The following is a 17,622-nucleotide window of genomic DNA, read 5'->3' as shown; positions in this document are numbered from 1 at the left end:
ATGAACAGCTGATGTATATCTAGAAGCAACATATTATTCGCCGGCGCCGTGGCTTAGCTGGTTAAAGCGCCTGTCTAGTAAACAGGAGATCCTGGGTTCGAATCCCAGCGGTGCCTGGGACAGTTGATTGTAGTATATTATTGCTGCAAAAGGAACACGTTTCCAGAGTTCCAAGGGGACTCCCCCACCCCCCACCGTCTCTACTGCAGCTTACCAAAGATGATTATTCTTATCTAGCCCCTTCGTTGCCATTTGAGTTTCCATCCCTGTGCACTTTTAATGCAAATTTGGAGGCCAACTCTAGCTTTCATGAACCATGGTTTAGCGGCCTCCCTTTGTCCGCCTACAAGGATATGCGAATGTTGACTCAGATTTGGGCCCGTTTTGCATGATGTTTTGGGCTAGGAAGGAAGGACCGGAAAGCTGCATCTTCCGTTGCCTCACAGGCGCATGCGCACTGCCATATCAAGACAGCAGGGTGGTGCTCGCTGGAGACGGACGTGTTGATAGGCAGCTATAGTTGCGCAGGTCCAGGGCCGCACGCGGCTGTGATGGCCGAGTGGTTAAGGCGTTGGACTCGAAATCCAATGGGGTCTCCCCGCGCAGGTTCGAATCCTGCTCACAGCGTCAGTACTTTTGTGGACAGATGTTACTGCCACCTCCGGTGAAGGAAGCAATTAATTTTTCTAGTGCTGTTTCCAGTTTTATTCTGAGTCTCTAGGGGATTCCAGTATCTGCCCGCGAGCGCTCTCTTGCGGGCCTCAGACTCCTGCTTCTACTCCTCCAAAGGTTCTGTCCTGCAAAAACCTGTTAACTGCCAATTTGAATTCGTAACTCCAAACTCAGGTGGTTCCTCAGTGCTATTAGCAATCATACCATATTTCCCTATCCATTCACCCTCCGACTATTCTCAGGAATCCCATCAGCCTCCTTCTGTTTTACTTCCCATGTCACTGTGTTAAAAAGGCATTCGGTAATTAAAACAATATGGTACTGGCACAAAAACCAACAGATAGATCAATGGAATAGGAACAGAAAACCCAGAAATAAACCCACCCACCTACGTCAATTAATCTACAACAAAGGAGGTAAGAATGCACAGTGGAAAAAAAGTGCTTCAAGAGGTGCTGGGAAAACTGGACAGCTATATGTAAAATAATGAAATTAGAACATTCTCTAACACCATCTACAAAAATAAACTCAAACTAGATTAAAGACCTAAATGTAAGAACAGAGACTCTAAGACTCCTAGAGGAAAACATAGGCAGAACACACTTTGACATAAATTGCAGCAATATCTTTTTGGATTCCTCTCCTAGAGTAATGAAAATAGAAACAAAAACAAACAAATGGGACCTAATTAAAAGCTTTTGCACAGCACAAGAAACCATAAACAAAAAGATAGCCTACAGAACAGGACAAATCTCTGTAAAGGATGCAACCAACAAGGGACTGATTTCCAAAATATACAAATAGCTCATATGGTTCATTTAGGAAAAAAAAAAAGCAAAAAAATGGGTAGAAGATCTAAACAGGCATTTCTCCAGAGAAGACATACAGATGGCCAAATGGCACATGAAAAAATGCTCAATATCACAAATTATTATAGATATGCATATCAAAATGATAATGAGGTATCTCCTCACTCTGGTCAGAATGGCCATCAACAAAATGTCGACAAATAATAAATGCTGAAGGCAGTGTGAAGAAAAAGTAACCTTCCTACACTGCTGGTGGAAATGTCAATTACAGCCACTATGGAGAAGCGTATAAAGGTTCCTTTAAAAACTAAAAATAGAGTTACCACATGATCCTACAATCCCTATTCTGGGCATTTATTCAGAAAAAACTATAATTTGAAAATATACATGCTCCCCTATGTTCATAGACGCACTACTTGTAATAGCCAGGACATGGAAACAACAAAAATGTCTATCAACAGATGAATGGATAATGAAGATGTGTACATATACAATGGGATATTACTCAGCCATCAAAAAAGGAAATAATGGCACTTGCAGCAACACGGATGGACCTACTGGTTATCATACTAAGTCAAGTAAGTCAGAAAGAGAAAGACAAATAGTAATACCATATGATATCACTTATATATGGAATCTAAAATACAATGCAAATGAACATACCTATGAAACAGAAACTCACAGACAGAAAACAGACTTGGTTGCCAAGGGGGAGGAGGAGTGGGGAGGGAAGGATTGGAACGTTGGGATTAGTAGATGCAAACTATTATATGTAGGATGGATTAACAGCAAGGTCCTACTGTAACAGCACAAAAACACATTCAATATCCTGTGATAAATGATAATGGAAAAGAACATGAAAAAATACATATCACTGAGACACTGATGTAGAGCAGAAATTAACACAACATTGTAGATTAATTATACTTCAATAAAATTTTTAAAGAATTCCAGGATTTTATTAAGAAACTAAAGATCAAGAATTTTCTGAATTAAGTGAAACTGAAGAGCCATAACAACTAAATGCAGTGTAGAAGCCTGAACTGGGAAAAAGGGGTTATAAAAGATACCACTGAAACATTTGAGGAAATTTAAGTATGGACTGGCATTGAATAATGGTATTATGTTTAATATCCTGATATTGATAGCTGTACTATTATACCACGAATGTCCTGTCCTCATAAAACATACTGAGTAACAACAAGCAAAAGGACTTGACATTATTTACCCCCAAAGGATTCAGAAAACAAATATTTTATACCTATATTATATTTGGAGGGAAATGAAAAAGCAAATGAAACAGATGTAAACAATTAATAGACCTGGGAAGAGCATATACAAGAGTTCCTTGTATTCTATTTTTTTTAATTGAAGTATAGTTGATGTATAATCCTTGTATGATTTTTGTATTTTTTCTGAAAGTTTGAAATTATATAAAAATTAAAATTTCCAAAAACAAAACAAAAAAGGGGGGAAAAGTCCTCCAACGGCTTCACATTACATTGAGATGACAAAGTACTTGCAATGGACTAGAAGGTTCTACATAATCAGCCTCCCACTTTGTGGCTCTGATCTGACCTCCCACAACTCCTGCACTTGCTACCTCCACTCCAGACAACCCCACTCTGCCCTCTGCTTCTCTCTGTTCCTTTGACAAGCCCGGCAGGTAGTCCTAGTCAGCCTGTCCATCTGACTGGAATGCTCTTCCCTCAGGTGGCCCTGCAGCATGTGGCCTCACCCTTTATTTTTGTATCTGAAAAGCAACCTCTTTTTTTTTTCGTATTTGGAAAGCAACGTGCTTTTTTTTTTGGCCTCACCTCTTTATATTTCACCTTCTCAATGAGTCCTTCCCTGATCTTAGCCTTAAAGTCACAATTCCCAATCTCCACTCCGCTTTCTTGCTACACTTAGCTCTTTAGCTCTTATCACCAACTGACAAATGATAAATTTAGTATAATGTACCTATGACTGTTTTTCCAAGAACCTGTGCCCCAGAAGGCCAGGGATTATTGCCTGTTTTGTTTGGGGCTCTACAGAGGTCTTCTCTCCTGATTCTTCCCTTGGCCCAGGGGCCTGGGCCTCCTACTTCCCCACCCCCAACCCCCAGGTCTCAATCCTCCGGGAACTGCCCCCGTGCCCGTCCCCGCCCCCGCCTTCCCAAGACCCAGGGGGTCCCAGGAAGCCAGCCAGCTCTTTGAAGAACAAAGGGGGAGGAGCTGCGCCTCGGATCCCAGGCCTGGGGAGACGTCACAGCGGGGGAGGGGAAGCGCCACACTAGGCCAGCTGTGCTGTCTCCGTTCCTTCCCCGCCTCCGCCTCCCTAGGGCCCCAGCGCGTGTGGGACACGAGCTCCCCTCCCCCAAGCCCAGATGCTACCCGGTGTTAAGCCGGCGCCCAGGAAGAGGCTGGAAGCCCAGACACTCATACACACACTATGTTCATACATAGACACAACCACAAACGGACATGCACACAGGCCTGCACTGACATGGAGGTGTGTCATCCAGAGACCCCATCCCATCCCCTTAGACCCTGGAAATGCCCTTGGGAATGCCCTCCAGGAGGAATGGCTGGAGAACAATCTCCCAACCAGGCCAACTGGTCTCACAACCAGCCTGAAGTGTATATGATTGTTTGGGGCAGGGGTGAGAGCTTTTTAAGAAAATAATGTTAAGCTAGGTACAAAAAGTAATATTTACAGTGAAACAAAGACCAGAAAAAATAGCTTACTGGTATTAACTAATTGCCTGCCTACACCTCTAATACTCTCAACAGACTGGCTACTGACTTTGTATATTTCAAATCTCATTTTTCCTCTACCACCCATGAACTTATAGTTAACAAGAGCCCCTGGATCATTCATGTCACCTGTGCCCTCTGGCTTTGCACTTGCAAGGCAGGAAGCCTAGTGACTGGGCACAGGTGACAGGAGTTTCCTTGGAAGCCATTCCCACACCAAGATGGCTGGGCTAACTTTGTGTGGAAGTGACTGGGAACCACAGTAACCGAATTAGCAGTTTACATATCCCCAAATGCCCACAGCCACTTCAACACGTGGGGACTGCGTGACAGAGGGGAAGTTGGAGTGAAAACAGACAGTGGTCTTTACCATTTGCAGTTAAAATATCTATTTTGGCAAATTTTATAGAAGCATATGGTCCTGTGAACCTGTTGCTAGGACCCTCAGAGAGGTGTGTTTAAGTGATGGGTCCTAAAGTGTACATTCCATTGGCTTCATGGTGAATTCACCTTTGAAATTGTAATTTTTGATGGCACATCTCAAATGGACTTGCAACCTGCCTAGAAGTCCTATGCTATCCTAGAAGGCTTGCTTTCCTATTCTCCAAAATGAACATTTCATACCTTCTTTCTCCTCAAAGGAGCTGTAGCACTCTCTCCTCCAGCAATGAGCTTACTTGATTCATTCTTTTTTTTTTTAATTTGTTTATTTGACTGCACCAGGTCTTAGTTGTGGCACGAGTGATCTTTAGTTTTGGCTTGTGGGATCTAGTTCCCTGACTATGGATTGAACCTGGGTTGCCTGCACTGGGAACGAGGAATCTTAGCCACTGGACCGCCAGGGAAGTCCCAGTTTATTCTTTTCTTAAAAAAGAAAAAAATTATTGAAATATAGTAAAAAAAAAAAAAATCATTGAATTTGCCTGTCATCCTTTTGCACAGGGGCCATGCTAATTTATCTATATCATTCCAATTTTAGTATATGTGCTGCCCAAACATGCCCTCCTTGTTAAACAGTGTAAAATACACATCTACTGATTGAGAAGGGTTCATTTCAAATGCCCCATCTCATCTCTGCAGCTTTCTCCTAATATCCGAGGCACTTTAGCATTCTAATATTTTCAGGGGCCTTGGGATCTGCACAGTTTGATGGTTGTAGGCCTGATAAATCCTTTCCAAAGATTCAGAAAGGCTTTTGTTTGTTTTGCTGAATTTCTTGAATTTTGTTCAGACTCTTTTCTTTGGTTCCCCTTTGCAAGGCCCTGTCCAGATGCACTAATAAGTGGTGCTCTCATAAGGCCCTCCTCCTCTCACTGGGGTTTCAATTTGGTTCAGGGGTCAAGTGTGCTTCAGGTATAGTGGATCCTCCCTATAAAGGAGGGTTTCCATCTTTCCAAATAAACAAGTCTGAGAAGGTGGGCCAGCTGGTCATTTGCAGGCCCACTATGAGATAACCTAAGAGAAATCGTCCTGCCCAGGGGTGGCTTCTGGCCCAAACTGGGTACCCTGTTGGGTCTTATATTACCAGACCAAGCCCCTGTACCCCAGAAACTAACATGTGCCTGCGTGCGTGCTAGGTCACTTCAGTTGTGTCTGACTCTGTGTGATCTTATGGACTGCAGCCTGCCAGGCTCCTCTGTCCATTGGATTCTCCAGGCAAGAATACTGGAGTGGGTTGCAGACACAGGATTTCCTAATTGATCCCTATGAGGAGGGGAAGTCCTGAGCCCCAGTCAGGAATTGGGGCTAGGTAGGAACAGAAGGGGAGAAGGCAATGGCACCCCACTCCAGTATTCTTGCCTAGAAAATCCCATGGATGGAGGAGCCTTGTGGGCTGCAGTCCCTGGGGTCGCTAAGAGTCGGACACGACTGAGCGACTTCACTTTCACTTTTCATTTCATGCATTGGAGAAGGAAATGGCAACCCACTCTAGTGTTCTTGCCGAGAGAATCCCAGGGACGGGGGAGCTTGGTGGGCTGCCGTCTATGGGGTCGCACAGAGTCGGACACAACTGAAGTGACTTAGCAGCGGCAGGAACAGAAGGTGGTAAAATGAGTGGATTTTTTGGCATAACACATGGAGTGGCTAAGACAGCTTGCTTGGCTTTAGGAGATAAGGTTTGAAGTAACATATTCTCACTCTCATTCCCTTCCTTATTTCCCCTGATGTAACAGCACAAATGCTTACACATAAAGGATTTTCTCATTCTTCCCTACTTCTTCCCAGAACAGCCACCATAAAACCATAAATAGCAATTGATCATTTCTAACTATCCAAAGCATGCCTTGCTGCTTTGGCATCATCCAACTGGGCTGAATTCTAGGATGGGGCTTTTGCTGATTTTAGGAACCCCGTGGAATCTTTCTCTTCTCTCTGGGAATGTTCTACAGATTTTTTTCCCCCTGTTGTTATTTTCTTCCATTTGACATCAGTAAAAAGCTTTAAATATTACAAAATTAATTTGGTTGTAAATGGAGAAACAGCACCAAACGAAATGTAAAACCCAAAGGACAACAGAAAATCCTAAACAGACCCTCAAGTTTGGTCTTGGGGTTTTACATACACCAATGACACAGGAGACTGCAGATGATGTAATTAACACAGCAAGGGTAGCAGTACTTGGTGCAGGGGCCCAAGATAACTGCGCCTAAAGCCCTTTTAGAGACCCTAACAGGTACTGTGGCCACGAAGTGCTTCAGTAAAATAGATTCTTCACACTCATGAGTTCTCAGTTCTCGGCTGTAATCAGATCATTTATCCAAAATTTACATCAGAGGACTTTCTTTGGGGACAGTTGAAACATTCCCCATTTTATTTATTTTTATGTTTTTAAAATTGTTGATTTTATTCATTTGGCTGCAACTATAAACTGTGGAAGATTCTTCAAGAGATGGGAAAGCAGACCACCTGACCTGCCTCTTGAGAAACCTGTATGCAGGTCAGGAAGCAACAGTTAGAACAACAGACTGATTCCAAATAGGAAAAGGAGTATGTCAAGGCTGCATATTGTCACCCTGCTTATTTAACTTATATGCAGAGTACATCATGAGAAACCCTGGGCTGGAGGAAGCACAAGCTGGAATCAAGATTGCTGGGAGAAATATCAATAACCTCAGATATACAGATGACACCACCCTTATGGCAGCAAGTGAAGAAGAACTAAAGAGTCCCTTGATGAAAGTGAAAGAGGAGAGTGAAAAAGTTGACTTAAAGCTCAACATTCAGAAAACTAAGATCATGGCATCTGGTCCCATCACTTCATGGCAAATAGATGGGGAAACAGTAGAAACAGTGGCAGACTTTATTTTTCTGGGCTCCAAAATCACTGCAGATGGTGACTGCAGCCATGAAATTAAAAGATGCTTACTCTGGAAGGAAAGTTATGACTAACCTAGATAGCATATTAAAAAGCAGAGATATTACTTTGTCAACAAAGGTCCATCTAGTCAAGGTTATGGTTTTTCCAGTGGTCATGTATGGATGTGAGAGTTGGACTATAAAGAAAGCTGAGCACCGAAGAATTGATGATTTTGAACTGTGGTGTTGGAGAAGACCCTTGAGAATTCCTTGGACTTCAAGGAGATCCAACCAGTCCATCCTAAAGGAGATCAGTCCTGGGTGTTCATTGGAAGGACTGATGCTGAAGCTGAAACTCCAATACTTTGGCCACCTGATACAAAGAGCTGAGTCATTTGAAAAGACCCTGATGCTAAGAAAGATTGAGGGCAGGAGGAAAAGGGGATGACAGAGGATGAGATGGTTGGATGGAATCACCAACTCAATGGACATGGGTTTGGGTGGACTCCGTGGACTCCGGGAGTTGGTGATGGACAGGGAGGCCTGGTATGCTGCAGTTCATGGGGTCGCAAAGAATCGGACACGACTGAGTGACTGAACTGGACTAAAGACTCATTGCAGCATACAGGCTTCAGTAGTTGTGGTGCGCCAGTGGGCTTAGTTGCTCCAAGGCATGTAGGATCCTAGCTCCCTGCTGCTGCTGCTAAGTCGCCCTGACCAGGGATCAAACCAGTGTCCCCTGAATTGCAAGGCAGATTCTTAACCACTGGACTACCAAGAAGTCCCTTCTCCCATTTTAAAATACAGAAGTACAAGACAAAGAAACCCCACAAATGGCACACAAAAATGCTAGCATCCAAAGAAACTAAGGAATTAGTTCACAAACCAGGTAAAAGTTTCAACAACGCTGGCCTCTCTCTAACAAGGTACTTACTAAAATACAAAACAAATTGGCGTATTCCAGAGAAAAAGTCCCAAAGAAAGGAAATAAGGTTTCTGACTGTAGACACCAGAATGACTTACCCAACAGTATGGAGCCTGCTAGCTCTCAAATGTCCATTCTGCTGTCAAGTGCTGGGGCACTCCATACTCTCCCAGGGAATTCTGAAGGGCAGATCCTCCGGACAGTTGGTCCTGGCAGCTTACTGGAGGATTCCCCAACCAAGCCCGGGTGGCCATGATCAGCAAGGCTCTTGACTGGCTTACCAAGTCGAAGCTCCCACTGCTTGTAGCTACAAGCCGATAAAATGAAAGACAGTTAAAAAAAAAAGAGAGAGAGAGAGAGAGACAGTTGTTAGGGGGAGAGGAATAACTACTTTGCTTGGAGAGCCAGCAGACCAAGGAGATGGTGGACTCCTGTTTCAAAGAACCATCTGGCCTGAGTTAGAATTCAGGCTTCTTGTATACCAAAAAGGGGAAGAAATAAAGTTAAACATGTATTGGTTTTGGTCAAGACTGTGTTAATTTCTTCCTGCAGGCGCTGACAGGCAGTCCAGGTCAGGATGTTTCCTGGGAGCTAAACAAAGGTATTTTAACTTAATGCTCATTACCTGGGAGGCAGGGCTCCCAAAGATGGGCCATTATGTGTAACTTAAGCTTATAGGCAACATCCCTTTGGTGATTAAGTTGTCATAGAACACAAAATTTTCCCTATTATATGATCACCAGAGTAAATTAGCCCTGCACTCTCAAGTCATTGCCAGGACGGGGCTGCCCCTCCCCCACCCTCATAGCCATCTTATATTACTTTCTGTTTTCTTAGTCATTTTCGGTTTCCCCTCCCCCCACCATAATGTAAGTAACAGGAGAGTTCAGATCCAAGGTACCCTCAATACCTAATAACACTTGGTGCACAAGAGGCACGCCAGAAATAGCGGCTTTGTGACTGAGTACAGGGGCTGCTCACATAGACATACAAATGTCCAGACTGTTGTAGAGTTTTCTTCTAGGGGCCATTGTCATGGCTTAGAATTGAGAAGAGAGCATTCGCAGTCTCTCACACAATCCAGCGATGGAAAAGGAAGACTTCGAGCCTAGCCCAGATGAAGTTGAAAAAGACTGGAGTCAGGATCCAGAGACAGAGACACGGACTCCGGGCGAGTTCCTGAGAGAGGGACCAACACGGACAAGATGCAGACCCCAGATTCAGTGGCGCAGAGACGCGGGTCCGCAGCAGCCTGAGCCCGTGTCGGGAGGAGGGGCGCGGAGAGAAGTCGAGGGCGGGAGAAGCCGGAGGAAAACCAGCCGAGGGACCCGGCCCCTTGCCCTCACTCACAAGTGGCCGCGGCAGTCGGCGGGAGCCCGGCCACCTGCTGACCCGACGCGTGCGGGATCAAAGCGGCCGGGAAGAGGCGGGCGGGGAGTGGCAGGAACCTGGAGGTGTGAGCGAGCTTCCCAGGGGATGGCCGGAGCGTGGGAGCGCAGAGGGCCAAGCGGCCACGGAGTCCTGGAGGGACCATCCCAGAGAGCCGGGAGACCCGGAGCCAGACATGCAGAGACCACGCAAGACCCAGAGAGACCCAGCGCAGAAGTCAGGCGACCTGGAAAGAATATGAAAAAGACGGAGACAGAGACGCTGAAAGACGGCGGGACAAAAAAAGGCCGTGACCGTGGACTTAGAAATAAGAAACCGGGTTCCAGAGGATAGAAAATAAGAGAAAGGGCGAGGAAGAGGAAAGGAATGAAAAGCCAGGGTCTTAGAACTTGAGGGCAGGGACGACCTCGCGTCTCCCCCGAGGAGGGCTGAAAGAACCCCCGGGGCAGGGATCCCTTCGCGCGGTCCTTTCTCAGGGTCACGCCTGCGGAGGTGCGGGCGGGGAGGCGGGGGTAGAAAGAGCGGTGTGGAAAGCCGGATCCCACGCTGGGAGGATGGGAGTGTGAGGACGTTTGGAATCAGGCTCTCGACCCAAAGTCTCATACTTTCACACAAGGTAAAAAAGTTAAATATTAATATTTGGTAGAAATCTTAAACAAGAAATACAGACATCTTTGGGGAAAGGAAAAAATAAAAACACCTATTGCATTGGCCGGGAATCGAACCCGGGCCTCCCGCGTGGCAGGCGAGAATTCTACCACTGAACCACCAATGCAGGCACGTTCTAATGCTTGGTGGATCTATCTCATCTTGTAAAGCATCGTGGCGACCATCTTCAACTGACTTTCTAGCCAGAGGCAGGGCAGAGGAACAGTCCCAATAGTAGACGTGGGTGGAGCCCCGAGTCATCCTTCCTTCCGCCTGGATCCGGTCACCCTGCCATAAAGTCGCCCCATATGGCCAGGGGCGGCCCCACACCCGGGTGCGAACTGCCCGGGGCCCCGAGCCTCGCGTGCAGGTGACAAAAACTCAGCCCGAGCCCAGGTTCCCAAGGAGGGGGGCAGCGGGGGCTTCTGAGGCCATACATCTGCGCTCCCATTTGGCTCAGGTAGCGGGAGGTGGCATGTGCTGGGCTTCCTGACTGCAAATGGGAGCGCCCTCCCCAAGGTCTGCGCTCCTCTAGCTTGGACTTTGCAAGACAGGCTCCGTGAAAAAACCAAGTTGTGGAAGGGAGCTGGGAGGTGTCGGAGGAGCCCCATCCGTCTCTGACTGCGAAGCTGTCTTCTGACTCAGTCTGCAACCCTGTTTTGTGTCCCTCCCTGGCGTTCTTGCCGACCCGTTAAATCTCTGATTTTATCTTCTCAGGCACTTTGTCCTGAAGTCTCCAAGTCTCAGGCATCATTCCGCAGAGTGTCATGCTCTTGGTTTGAGGTGGGTGTTGATCCCTTTTTCTGTTCCCTCTTTTATCTTTTAAAGAAAACTGCCCGCTCTTTGCTCCTCTATAATCACGAGGGGTTCGGAGGAGTAAAGAACCCCGGAGCACACTTGTGTCAGGTGATGACCTGGCAGCCGTGGGCCTGAATCTTCTATGATTAGTTTTTAATCAAATACTTCTAACTGGAAAGACCTTTCCACCGGTGCTTCAAAGCCTCCCTACCTCTTCCATGAGGCTTCCCCCTGCCCCAGTCGAGCCATCCCTCATGATGACCCTTTCCCTGAGCACCTACTTCACCGTCCTTCTAAAATAGCTACTTGACAACACATCCTCTTCCACTGGAACTTGCAGGGATAAACTAGGCCTCCAGCCTATATCTCAGCATGAAGGGTCCCAGCCTAGACCAGTGCCCAGTGGTCACAATGAGTGCATAGATGTTGGGGGAACTGAATATGACTGACTTAGAGCGCACAGAGCTACTTCCACCTCCAGACAAAGTCCCTGGTGAATTAGATCCAGCCAGCACACTCAGGTGACTCACTATCCCAAATAGGAGGTGACTTTGGGGGGAAAGGTGTATAGGATCCAGCTTAGGGGCTGAGGGGTGCTAACTTTTTATTTCAGTGTTAGTGGGGGTACAGTGAGCTCCCAAGAAAGCTGAGATAATGAATGGGTGCGGGGTGGGGGAACTCTGAACTCCCTTCCTGAGTTCTGTCCCCAAATTACTCCAACTCCCTCTTCCTCTAATAACTTCCCTTCAGCTAGGTTCCCGCCTCATTATACAGCCTTATGGTCCTTAAACCAGCCGGTGCCGCACCGGCCCCTCATTTCCCACACTCCCAGGCCATTTCCACCTTTCCTCCTCCCCCTTGTGCCCCTCCCCTTTCCGGGAGCCTCGTGCCCGGGGTCGAGTCCTGTGGGATTCTGAAGGGGCGGGCCCGGGTCCTAACCTCCCCCCTACTCGGGGCCTGCGAGATATAAGACTCAAGGAGAGCGGAGACTCGGTCCACACTAGGGTCCGGAGGAGCGATGGTCACCCGGGATCGAGCCGAGAATAGGGACGGCCCCAAGGTGAGAGGAGGGCGGGGAGGGAGCAGAGGTCCCTGGACTGAGGAGGGGACAGGGTCCCTGAGGGTCAGGGAAGAGGCTGGAGACGCGGGGCTGGAAGGGTGGACCCGAGGAGCCAGGGGCTGGGGAGGAAGCGGCAAACTGTGGAGAAGGGGTCAGCGTCAGAGCTGTAACTGGGTGGGCGGCAGAGGCAGAGGTCTGGGTGTGGGTGATGGCAGTTGACACCTTGTGCCTTCGAGGGCTTGGGGTGGGCGGCGGCAGAATTTGAGTAAAATAAGCAGGAGGAGCACAGAGCTAAGGGAGGAGGGTTAGACAAAAACCGGAGAGGATGGGCACTCGCTCCACGCGGGCTGTGAGAGGGCGCTGACCCAATGCAGCCTTGTAAGAGAAGGTTCCAGAGGCCCGAGCCCGGGTGGAAGACTTCAGAACCAGTGGAGAAGGGTGACCGCACAGACGGGTTAGAGGGAGAGGAGGAGGCGCGGGCGCGCTGGGTGTCTCCCTTTCTACACTCAGGGCCGCCAGCTCAGCCCGGCACCTTGCGGCCCACGCGTCTGGGCGCAAAGAGGGCCCCCAAAGTTCTCCACTGAGACAGAGAAAGACTGCACGAGACGGAGACGTAGAGAGAAAGGAGGAGGAGGAGGAAGAAAGACACAGAGAGGGGAGGAGGGAGGACAAGAGTGAGAGAGGAGAAAGCAGAAGACCCGGGAGAGAGAGGAGGCGAGCTACAGAAATTCACTCCAGGGGCGTTGGGAGGGGGATTGGAGAGGGGTCGAATGGGTCTGGCCCTAGGCTCTCTGGGGTCTTGGGGAAGGGGTGGAGGCCGGCCTATCCCAGCGGCGGGATCCCGACGCCCCCGCGGCCGCGCTGAGTCTCGGTCGGGTCGGCCCCGCTCTCCCTTTCCTGCTGGTCGCAGATGCTGAAGCCGCTCGTGGAGAAGCGGCGCCGGGACCGCATCAACCGCAGCCTGGAAGAACTGAGGCTGCTGCTGCTGGAGCGGACCCGGGACCAGGTCAGTTCTTCTGCCATCACCCGGCCCCTAGACATTCCGTCCTCGTGTCCCAGGGCTTCCCACTTGGGTAGGGACATATGCTGCCTTGGAGACCCTGGCCCCAAGGGACCTTGGAATTCCAGCCCAGCCCCCTTTCCCGCTCTCAGAACGCGATCTTCATCGCTACCCCTCGGGTCTGCAAGTTTCAACACCCGGCTCTAAATTTCACTCGCAGGGTCAGTCAGTTTCAATCTTTGGGTCTGTAAATTCTCCTTCCTCCCCCCCACCTCCGACCCCTCCCCAAGATAGGTAGCGGGGTGGTTAATTTCACTCCCTAGGTTTGCTGGTGGTTAATTTCACTCCCCTCCCTCGCACTGTGGGTTGGTTTCATCCCCTCGGTTTGGACAGTTTCGTCTCAGGGTGGGCCAGGACCGTTCTTGGTCATCTCCACTCGGTGTTCCATAGCGCACTCTACGGTCCGCGCGCAAACGCGATCCGGGGGCACCCCCAGCTCCCGCATCCCCCTCCCTTCTTCCCCCTGCCACTTTCCCCCTCTCTCCCCACCCCTTTCTGTCTCTGCGCCCTCCCCTCCCATCTGTAGAACCTCCGGAACCCGAAGCTGGAGAAAGCAGAGATACTGGAGTTCGCCGTGGGCTACTTGAGGGAGCGAAGCCGGGTGGAGCCCCCGGGTACAGCGCGGGGGTGGGGCAGCGGAGGGAGGGAGTGGGGGGTTTCACTGGGGCCCGGGTCTGGGTAGACGGGGAGGACCCCGCGGAGGACGGTGGGCTTGGGGAGTGGCAGGCTCTGCTCCGAGGCGAGGTTAATAATAACACCCGCGCGTGTCTGTCTCTGTGTCTCCCTCTTCTTCTCCCTCTGTCTGTCCATCTGGCTTCCTGTCTCTATCTCTGCGCCTGTCCGGCTTCGGTATCTCTGCGCCCCGCCCCTTCCCTCTCCCCCGATGGGACCCCCTGCCCGGCCCGCCGGTCCTCCCGCCGGCCGCACCTTCAGGGGTTCCCCGATCCCCAGCCCAGGACGCCGAGGCGCTCGCCAGCTGCTACTTGTCGGGATTCCGCGAGTGCCTGCTCCGCTTGGCGGCCTTCGCGCAAGACGCCAGCCCGGCCGCGCGCGCCCAGCTCTTCTCCGCGCTGCACGGTTACCTGCGCCCCAAGCCGCCCCGGCCGGAACCGGGAGAGCCCAGGCCCCCCGCGCCGCGCCTACCGCTGGACCCCGCCGCCCCAGCGCCCGGCCCCGCGCTCCACCAGCGTCCCCCAGTTCACAAGGGCCCCCCCAGCCCGCGCTGCGCGCGGTCCCCGTCCCCCTGCTCCCCTCGAGCCGGTGATTCCGGCGCGCCGGCCCCCCTCACCGGACTGCTGCCGCCGCCGCCGCCTCACAGACAAGACGGGGCGCCCAAGGCCCCGCCGCCCCCGCCGCCCGCTTTCTGGAGACCTTGGCCCTGAGCTTTGAGGGGTGGGGGTGGGGGCGGGGGCTGGGGGGAGGGGTAGAGACTCCAGCCCGAGGGCAGCAGAGGGACCCGGGCGTCCGGGTGAGGTGTTGGGGAGGGCGGCGGGGCGCGCGGGCGCCGCGCGCGGGTGAGATGTGGTTTATATTAGAGTATCTATATAAATATATATTTCCCTGGTTCCTGTCCCTTCTCCCTGCCCCCACCCCCACCCCCCGGCGTCTAGGATTGTACCCTCTGCCCCCAGCCCAGCCCCAGTCCCTTCCCAAGTCCCTAGTGCATGGAATAAAGTGGTTATCAAATCCCCGTGTGTCCCCGAGCCAAGGGGCCTGCCTTTATCTCGGCGTCCACGCCCACTTTCCCTCCCCCCTGTTTCCCGCCCCCAGTCCTGCTCTCCTCAGCCCAAGCCCCGGGGCAGACAGGTAAGTAAAAAGGAGAGCAGAGCGGAGGCTGAGGTGGGAACTGAAACCAGCTGGAAAACACTGAAATAGGGTAGGGGGAGAAGGGTGGGAGCCTTTTAAGAAAAAGCCGGGTAAAGAGGAAAAGAAAAAAAATAATAAAATAAAATCGACTCTGGTGGGATTCGAACCCACAACCTTTGAATCGCTCTTTCGTCACTAGAAGTCCAATGCGCTATCCATTGCGCCACAGAGCCACCTGGCGGGCCGCAACGTCCGACGGCTTACGGGTATTAGAATGGGAAGAGGGCGGGGGGGAGGGGGAGGGTTGTGAGGGAATTGGGCGGGGCGTGACAGGAGCCCGCGGTTTGGACCTCAGAGGACTCCTTGGGAGAGGCAGCGTGCGTAAAGCGTGTGAGCGAAGTGGGAGTGAGGGCGCACAGGCGTGGAGGAGACAGCACAACGGAATATGAGCCAGCGAGCAAGTATGGAGCTCCAGCTGTAGGTTTGGGGAATGCTTCTAGTTCAGGCGCACCCCACTCCCGGATGTGGCCCCACCCGTAAGAATAAACTTGTTTTGTTGTGAATTTCTGTGTACCTTTGTTTCTTCTGGTCTGTCTGCTTTGTCATCTTCTGCTCTGCTGTCCGAAGGAATCTCCATAATTCTAAGAAAAGCAGCCGATTTAGCACAATCATTCGTAGTGCCACCGCCTCTCTTCTAGTCTCTTAGGAGGACTGTGAGGAGGGCTGTCCCCCACGCAGGTAGCGTGGCCGAGCGGTCTAAGGCGCTGGATTTAGGCTCCAGTCTCTTCGGAGGCGTGGGTTCGAATCCCACCGCTGCCAGACCAGAGGTTTTTTTTTTTTTTTTCTTTTTCCCTTCTCAAGTGTAAGCACCATTCAGGAAGTTCCTTCTAGAATATAATTTACTTTTATGAAAACTCCTGGTAGCGGCCTCACCAATTTGTATTCCAGACAGAATTTAAGTCTGCATCCCAGCCCCAAATTAATACAAAATGGAAACTTCTAAAAAAAAATCTCGGATCTCCATTATCGATCTCCGCTTTGACATGTCATTAAGATAATATTCAAAACTAGTGCAATCTGCTATATATTGAAGTGACTCTGCAAATTCTCCTAACGGCGTGGTAGAGGCTCGAATTATCTAGTCTGGAAAGCTCAAAAGGTAAGATCCAACTTAATTTTCTTTCAGATCCTTTCAGAACATAAGAGAATATCATACACAAAACTCATGAATAATACTGGTATTAACGCTTGTATGGAGTGGAAAGAAAATATAATTAAAGGTTCCACCGAGATTTGAACTCGGATCGCTGGATTCAGAGTCCAGAGTGCTAACCATTACACCATGGAACCAACGACGCTCCACTGTTTTTCAGAGACTATATATATATTATCAAACTTCCTAGTCTGCTTCGCACTGCTTTGCCACTTAAGGGACAAAGCAAAACGAACGGAGTTGTTGGATAAGACGAATACCACTATCAAGCACCTGAAATATGAATCTAAATGTGCTTTCATTATAAATACACACCGTAATTTAAACGACAATATGAAAAAAGTTTGAATTTCATTAATCATTTTAAAATATTGATTACATGATAAAATAAGACAGGATATATTGGGTTAAATAACATTTTACTAAAATTAATTTCAAAAAATAATTTCAGCTATTTATTTTTTAAATTTCAGCTATTTCTTTACTCTTCTGATAACGTGTGACTCCTAGTAAAATTAAATTCACACGTATGGCTCGCATGTGCACGGCTCTAAAACAGCTCTGCTCTCACTCCACTGTCGTTCCTTCTGCCTTCTGAATAAAACCGGGATGTACTTTAATTTCGTTCCCTCTTAACACCAAAGAATAACTTGCATTATTCTTTTCCTCTGTTATGTTCGAAGGAATACAAATATTTACGGTACCGAAAAAATCTGAAGATTAGGTCATGCATCAGTAGAGAAAAAGTAGTCGCCCGAACAGGGACTTGAACCCTGGACCCTCAGATTAAAAGTCTGATGCTCTACCGACTGAGCTATCCGGGCTCTCTCCTGGAGTTTCTTCTACTTTCTATAAGAGTTTTGTACTGACGAAACTCATTCGCACAACGACGAACGCGCAGTATGGATGCACGCAGGGGACTCCGGAAGAAACCGAGAGAAAGCAGGTGAAGCCAGCCAGTGGCCAGTGATTGCTTTTTATAGGAACCTCCTCAGCACAGCAAGAGTTAGGACGCTAGAGCCTAAGAGTCGCGGAAGCTGGGTGGGTGCGGCGTCGGCACGGCCGCGCGGGGGCGCTTCCTGCAGAGGGCTTCCCTCTGGGATGGGTTTCTTCCCAGTCCGACGACCTAGATCCAGGCACCCCACGTACCTGGGCTCTCCTGCCTACCGCCCCAAGCCCAAGGGCGGCCCGCGGAGAGAAAAGAATG

The 17,622-nt window shown here is 49.6% G+C and overlaps 1 protein-coding gene and 8 non-coding genes across 9 annotated transcripts; 4 read left to right on the top strand and 5 right to left on the bottom strand.

Moving 5' to 3' along the window:
• Positions 1–42: 42 nt before the first annotated feature.
• Positions 43–116, top strand: TRNAT-AGU (transfer RNA threonine (anticodon AGU)). The gene has a single exon. It is a non-coding gene; the product is annotated as a tRNA-Thr (tRNA).
• A 429-nt stretch (positions 117–545) lies between these two features.
• On the top strand, positions 546–627 carry TRNAS-CGA (transfer RNA serine (anticodon CGA)). The gene has a single exon. It is a non-coding gene; the product is annotated as a tRNA-Ser (tRNA).
• Positions 628–5,115: 4,488 nt separating this feature from the next.
• Positions 5,116–5,218, bottom strand: LOC139039264 (U6 spliceosomal RNA). Its single transcript, XR_011492587.1, has one exon. It is a non-coding gene; the product is annotated as a U6 spliceosomal RNA (small nuclear RNA).
• Positions 5,219–10,534: 5,316 nt separating this feature from the next.
• Positions 10,535–10,605, bottom strand: TRNAG-GCC (transfer RNA glycine (anticodon GCC)). Its single transcript has one exon. It is a non-coding gene; the product is annotated as a tRNA-Gly (tRNA).
• Positions 10,606–10,759: 154 nt separating this feature from the next.
• Positions 10,760–15,086, top strand: HES7 (hes family bHLH transcription factor 7). The gene is made up of 4 exons (XM_070478412.1): positions 10,760–10,848; positions 11,196–13,342; positions 13,923–14,010; positions 14,330–15,086. Exons 2-4 carry the CDS (start codon positions 13,247–13,249, stop codon positions 14,776–14,778), a joined length of 633 nt encoding a protein of 210 aa, XP_070334513.1. The 5' UTR covers positions 10,760–10,848; positions 11,196–13,246; the 3' UTR covers positions 14,779–15,086.
• A 262-nt stretch (positions 15,087–15,348) lies between these two features.
• On the bottom strand, positions 15,349–15,435 carry TRNAR-UCU (transfer RNA arginine (anticodon UCU)). Its single transcript is given in 2 exon segments — positions 15,349–15,384; positions 15,399–15,435. It is a non-coding gene; the product is annotated as a tRNA-Arg (tRNA).
• A 504-nt stretch (positions 15,436–15,939) lies between these two features.
• Positions 15,940–16,021, top strand: TRNAL-UAG (transfer RNA leucine (anticodon UAG)). The gene has a single exon. It is a non-coding gene; the product is annotated as a tRNA-Leu (tRNA).
• A 459-nt stretch (positions 16,022–16,480) lies between these two features.
• Positions 16,481–16,552, bottom strand: TRNAQ-CUG (transfer RNA glutamine (anticodon CUG)). The gene has a single exon. It is a non-coding gene; the product is annotated as a tRNA-Gln (tRNA).
• Positions 16,553–17,166: 614 nt separating this feature from the next.
• Positions 17,167–17,239, bottom strand: TRNAK-UUU (transfer RNA lysine (anticodon UUU)). Its single transcript has one exon. It is a non-coding gene; the product is annotated as a tRNA-Lys (tRNA).
• Between the last annotated feature and the right edge of the window lie 383 nt (positions 17,240–17,622).

Source organism: Odocoileus virginianus, chromosome 17, assembly GCF_023699985.2.
Source record: "Odocoileus virginianus isolate 20LAN1187 ecotype Illinois chromosome 17, Ovbor_1.2, whole genome shotgun sequence".
In the NCBI taxonomy this organism is placed as follows: domain Eukaryota; kingdom Metazoa; phylum Chordata; class Mammalia; order Artiodactyla; family Cervidae; genus Odocoileus; species Odocoileus virginianus.
Note: the sequence above shows the minus strand (reverse complement) of the source record. Positions and strands in the feature narration are given on the sequence as shown.

Bases quoted from the DNA above. Each gene is read 5' to 3' on its own strand.
- HES7 (XM_070478412.1), top strand. From the start codon at position 13,247: ATGCTGAAGCCGCTCGTGGAGAAGCGGCGCCGGGACCGCATCAACCGC. The intron at 13,343-13,922 runs GTCAGTTCTTCT...TCCCATCTGTAG, and splicing joins TGGAGCGGACCCGGGACCAG to AACCTCCGGAACCCGAAGCT. The intron at 14,011-14,329 runs GTACAGCGCGGG...CCGCACCTTCAG, and splicing joins AAGCCGGGTGGAGCCCCCGG to GGGTTCCCCGATCCCCAGCC.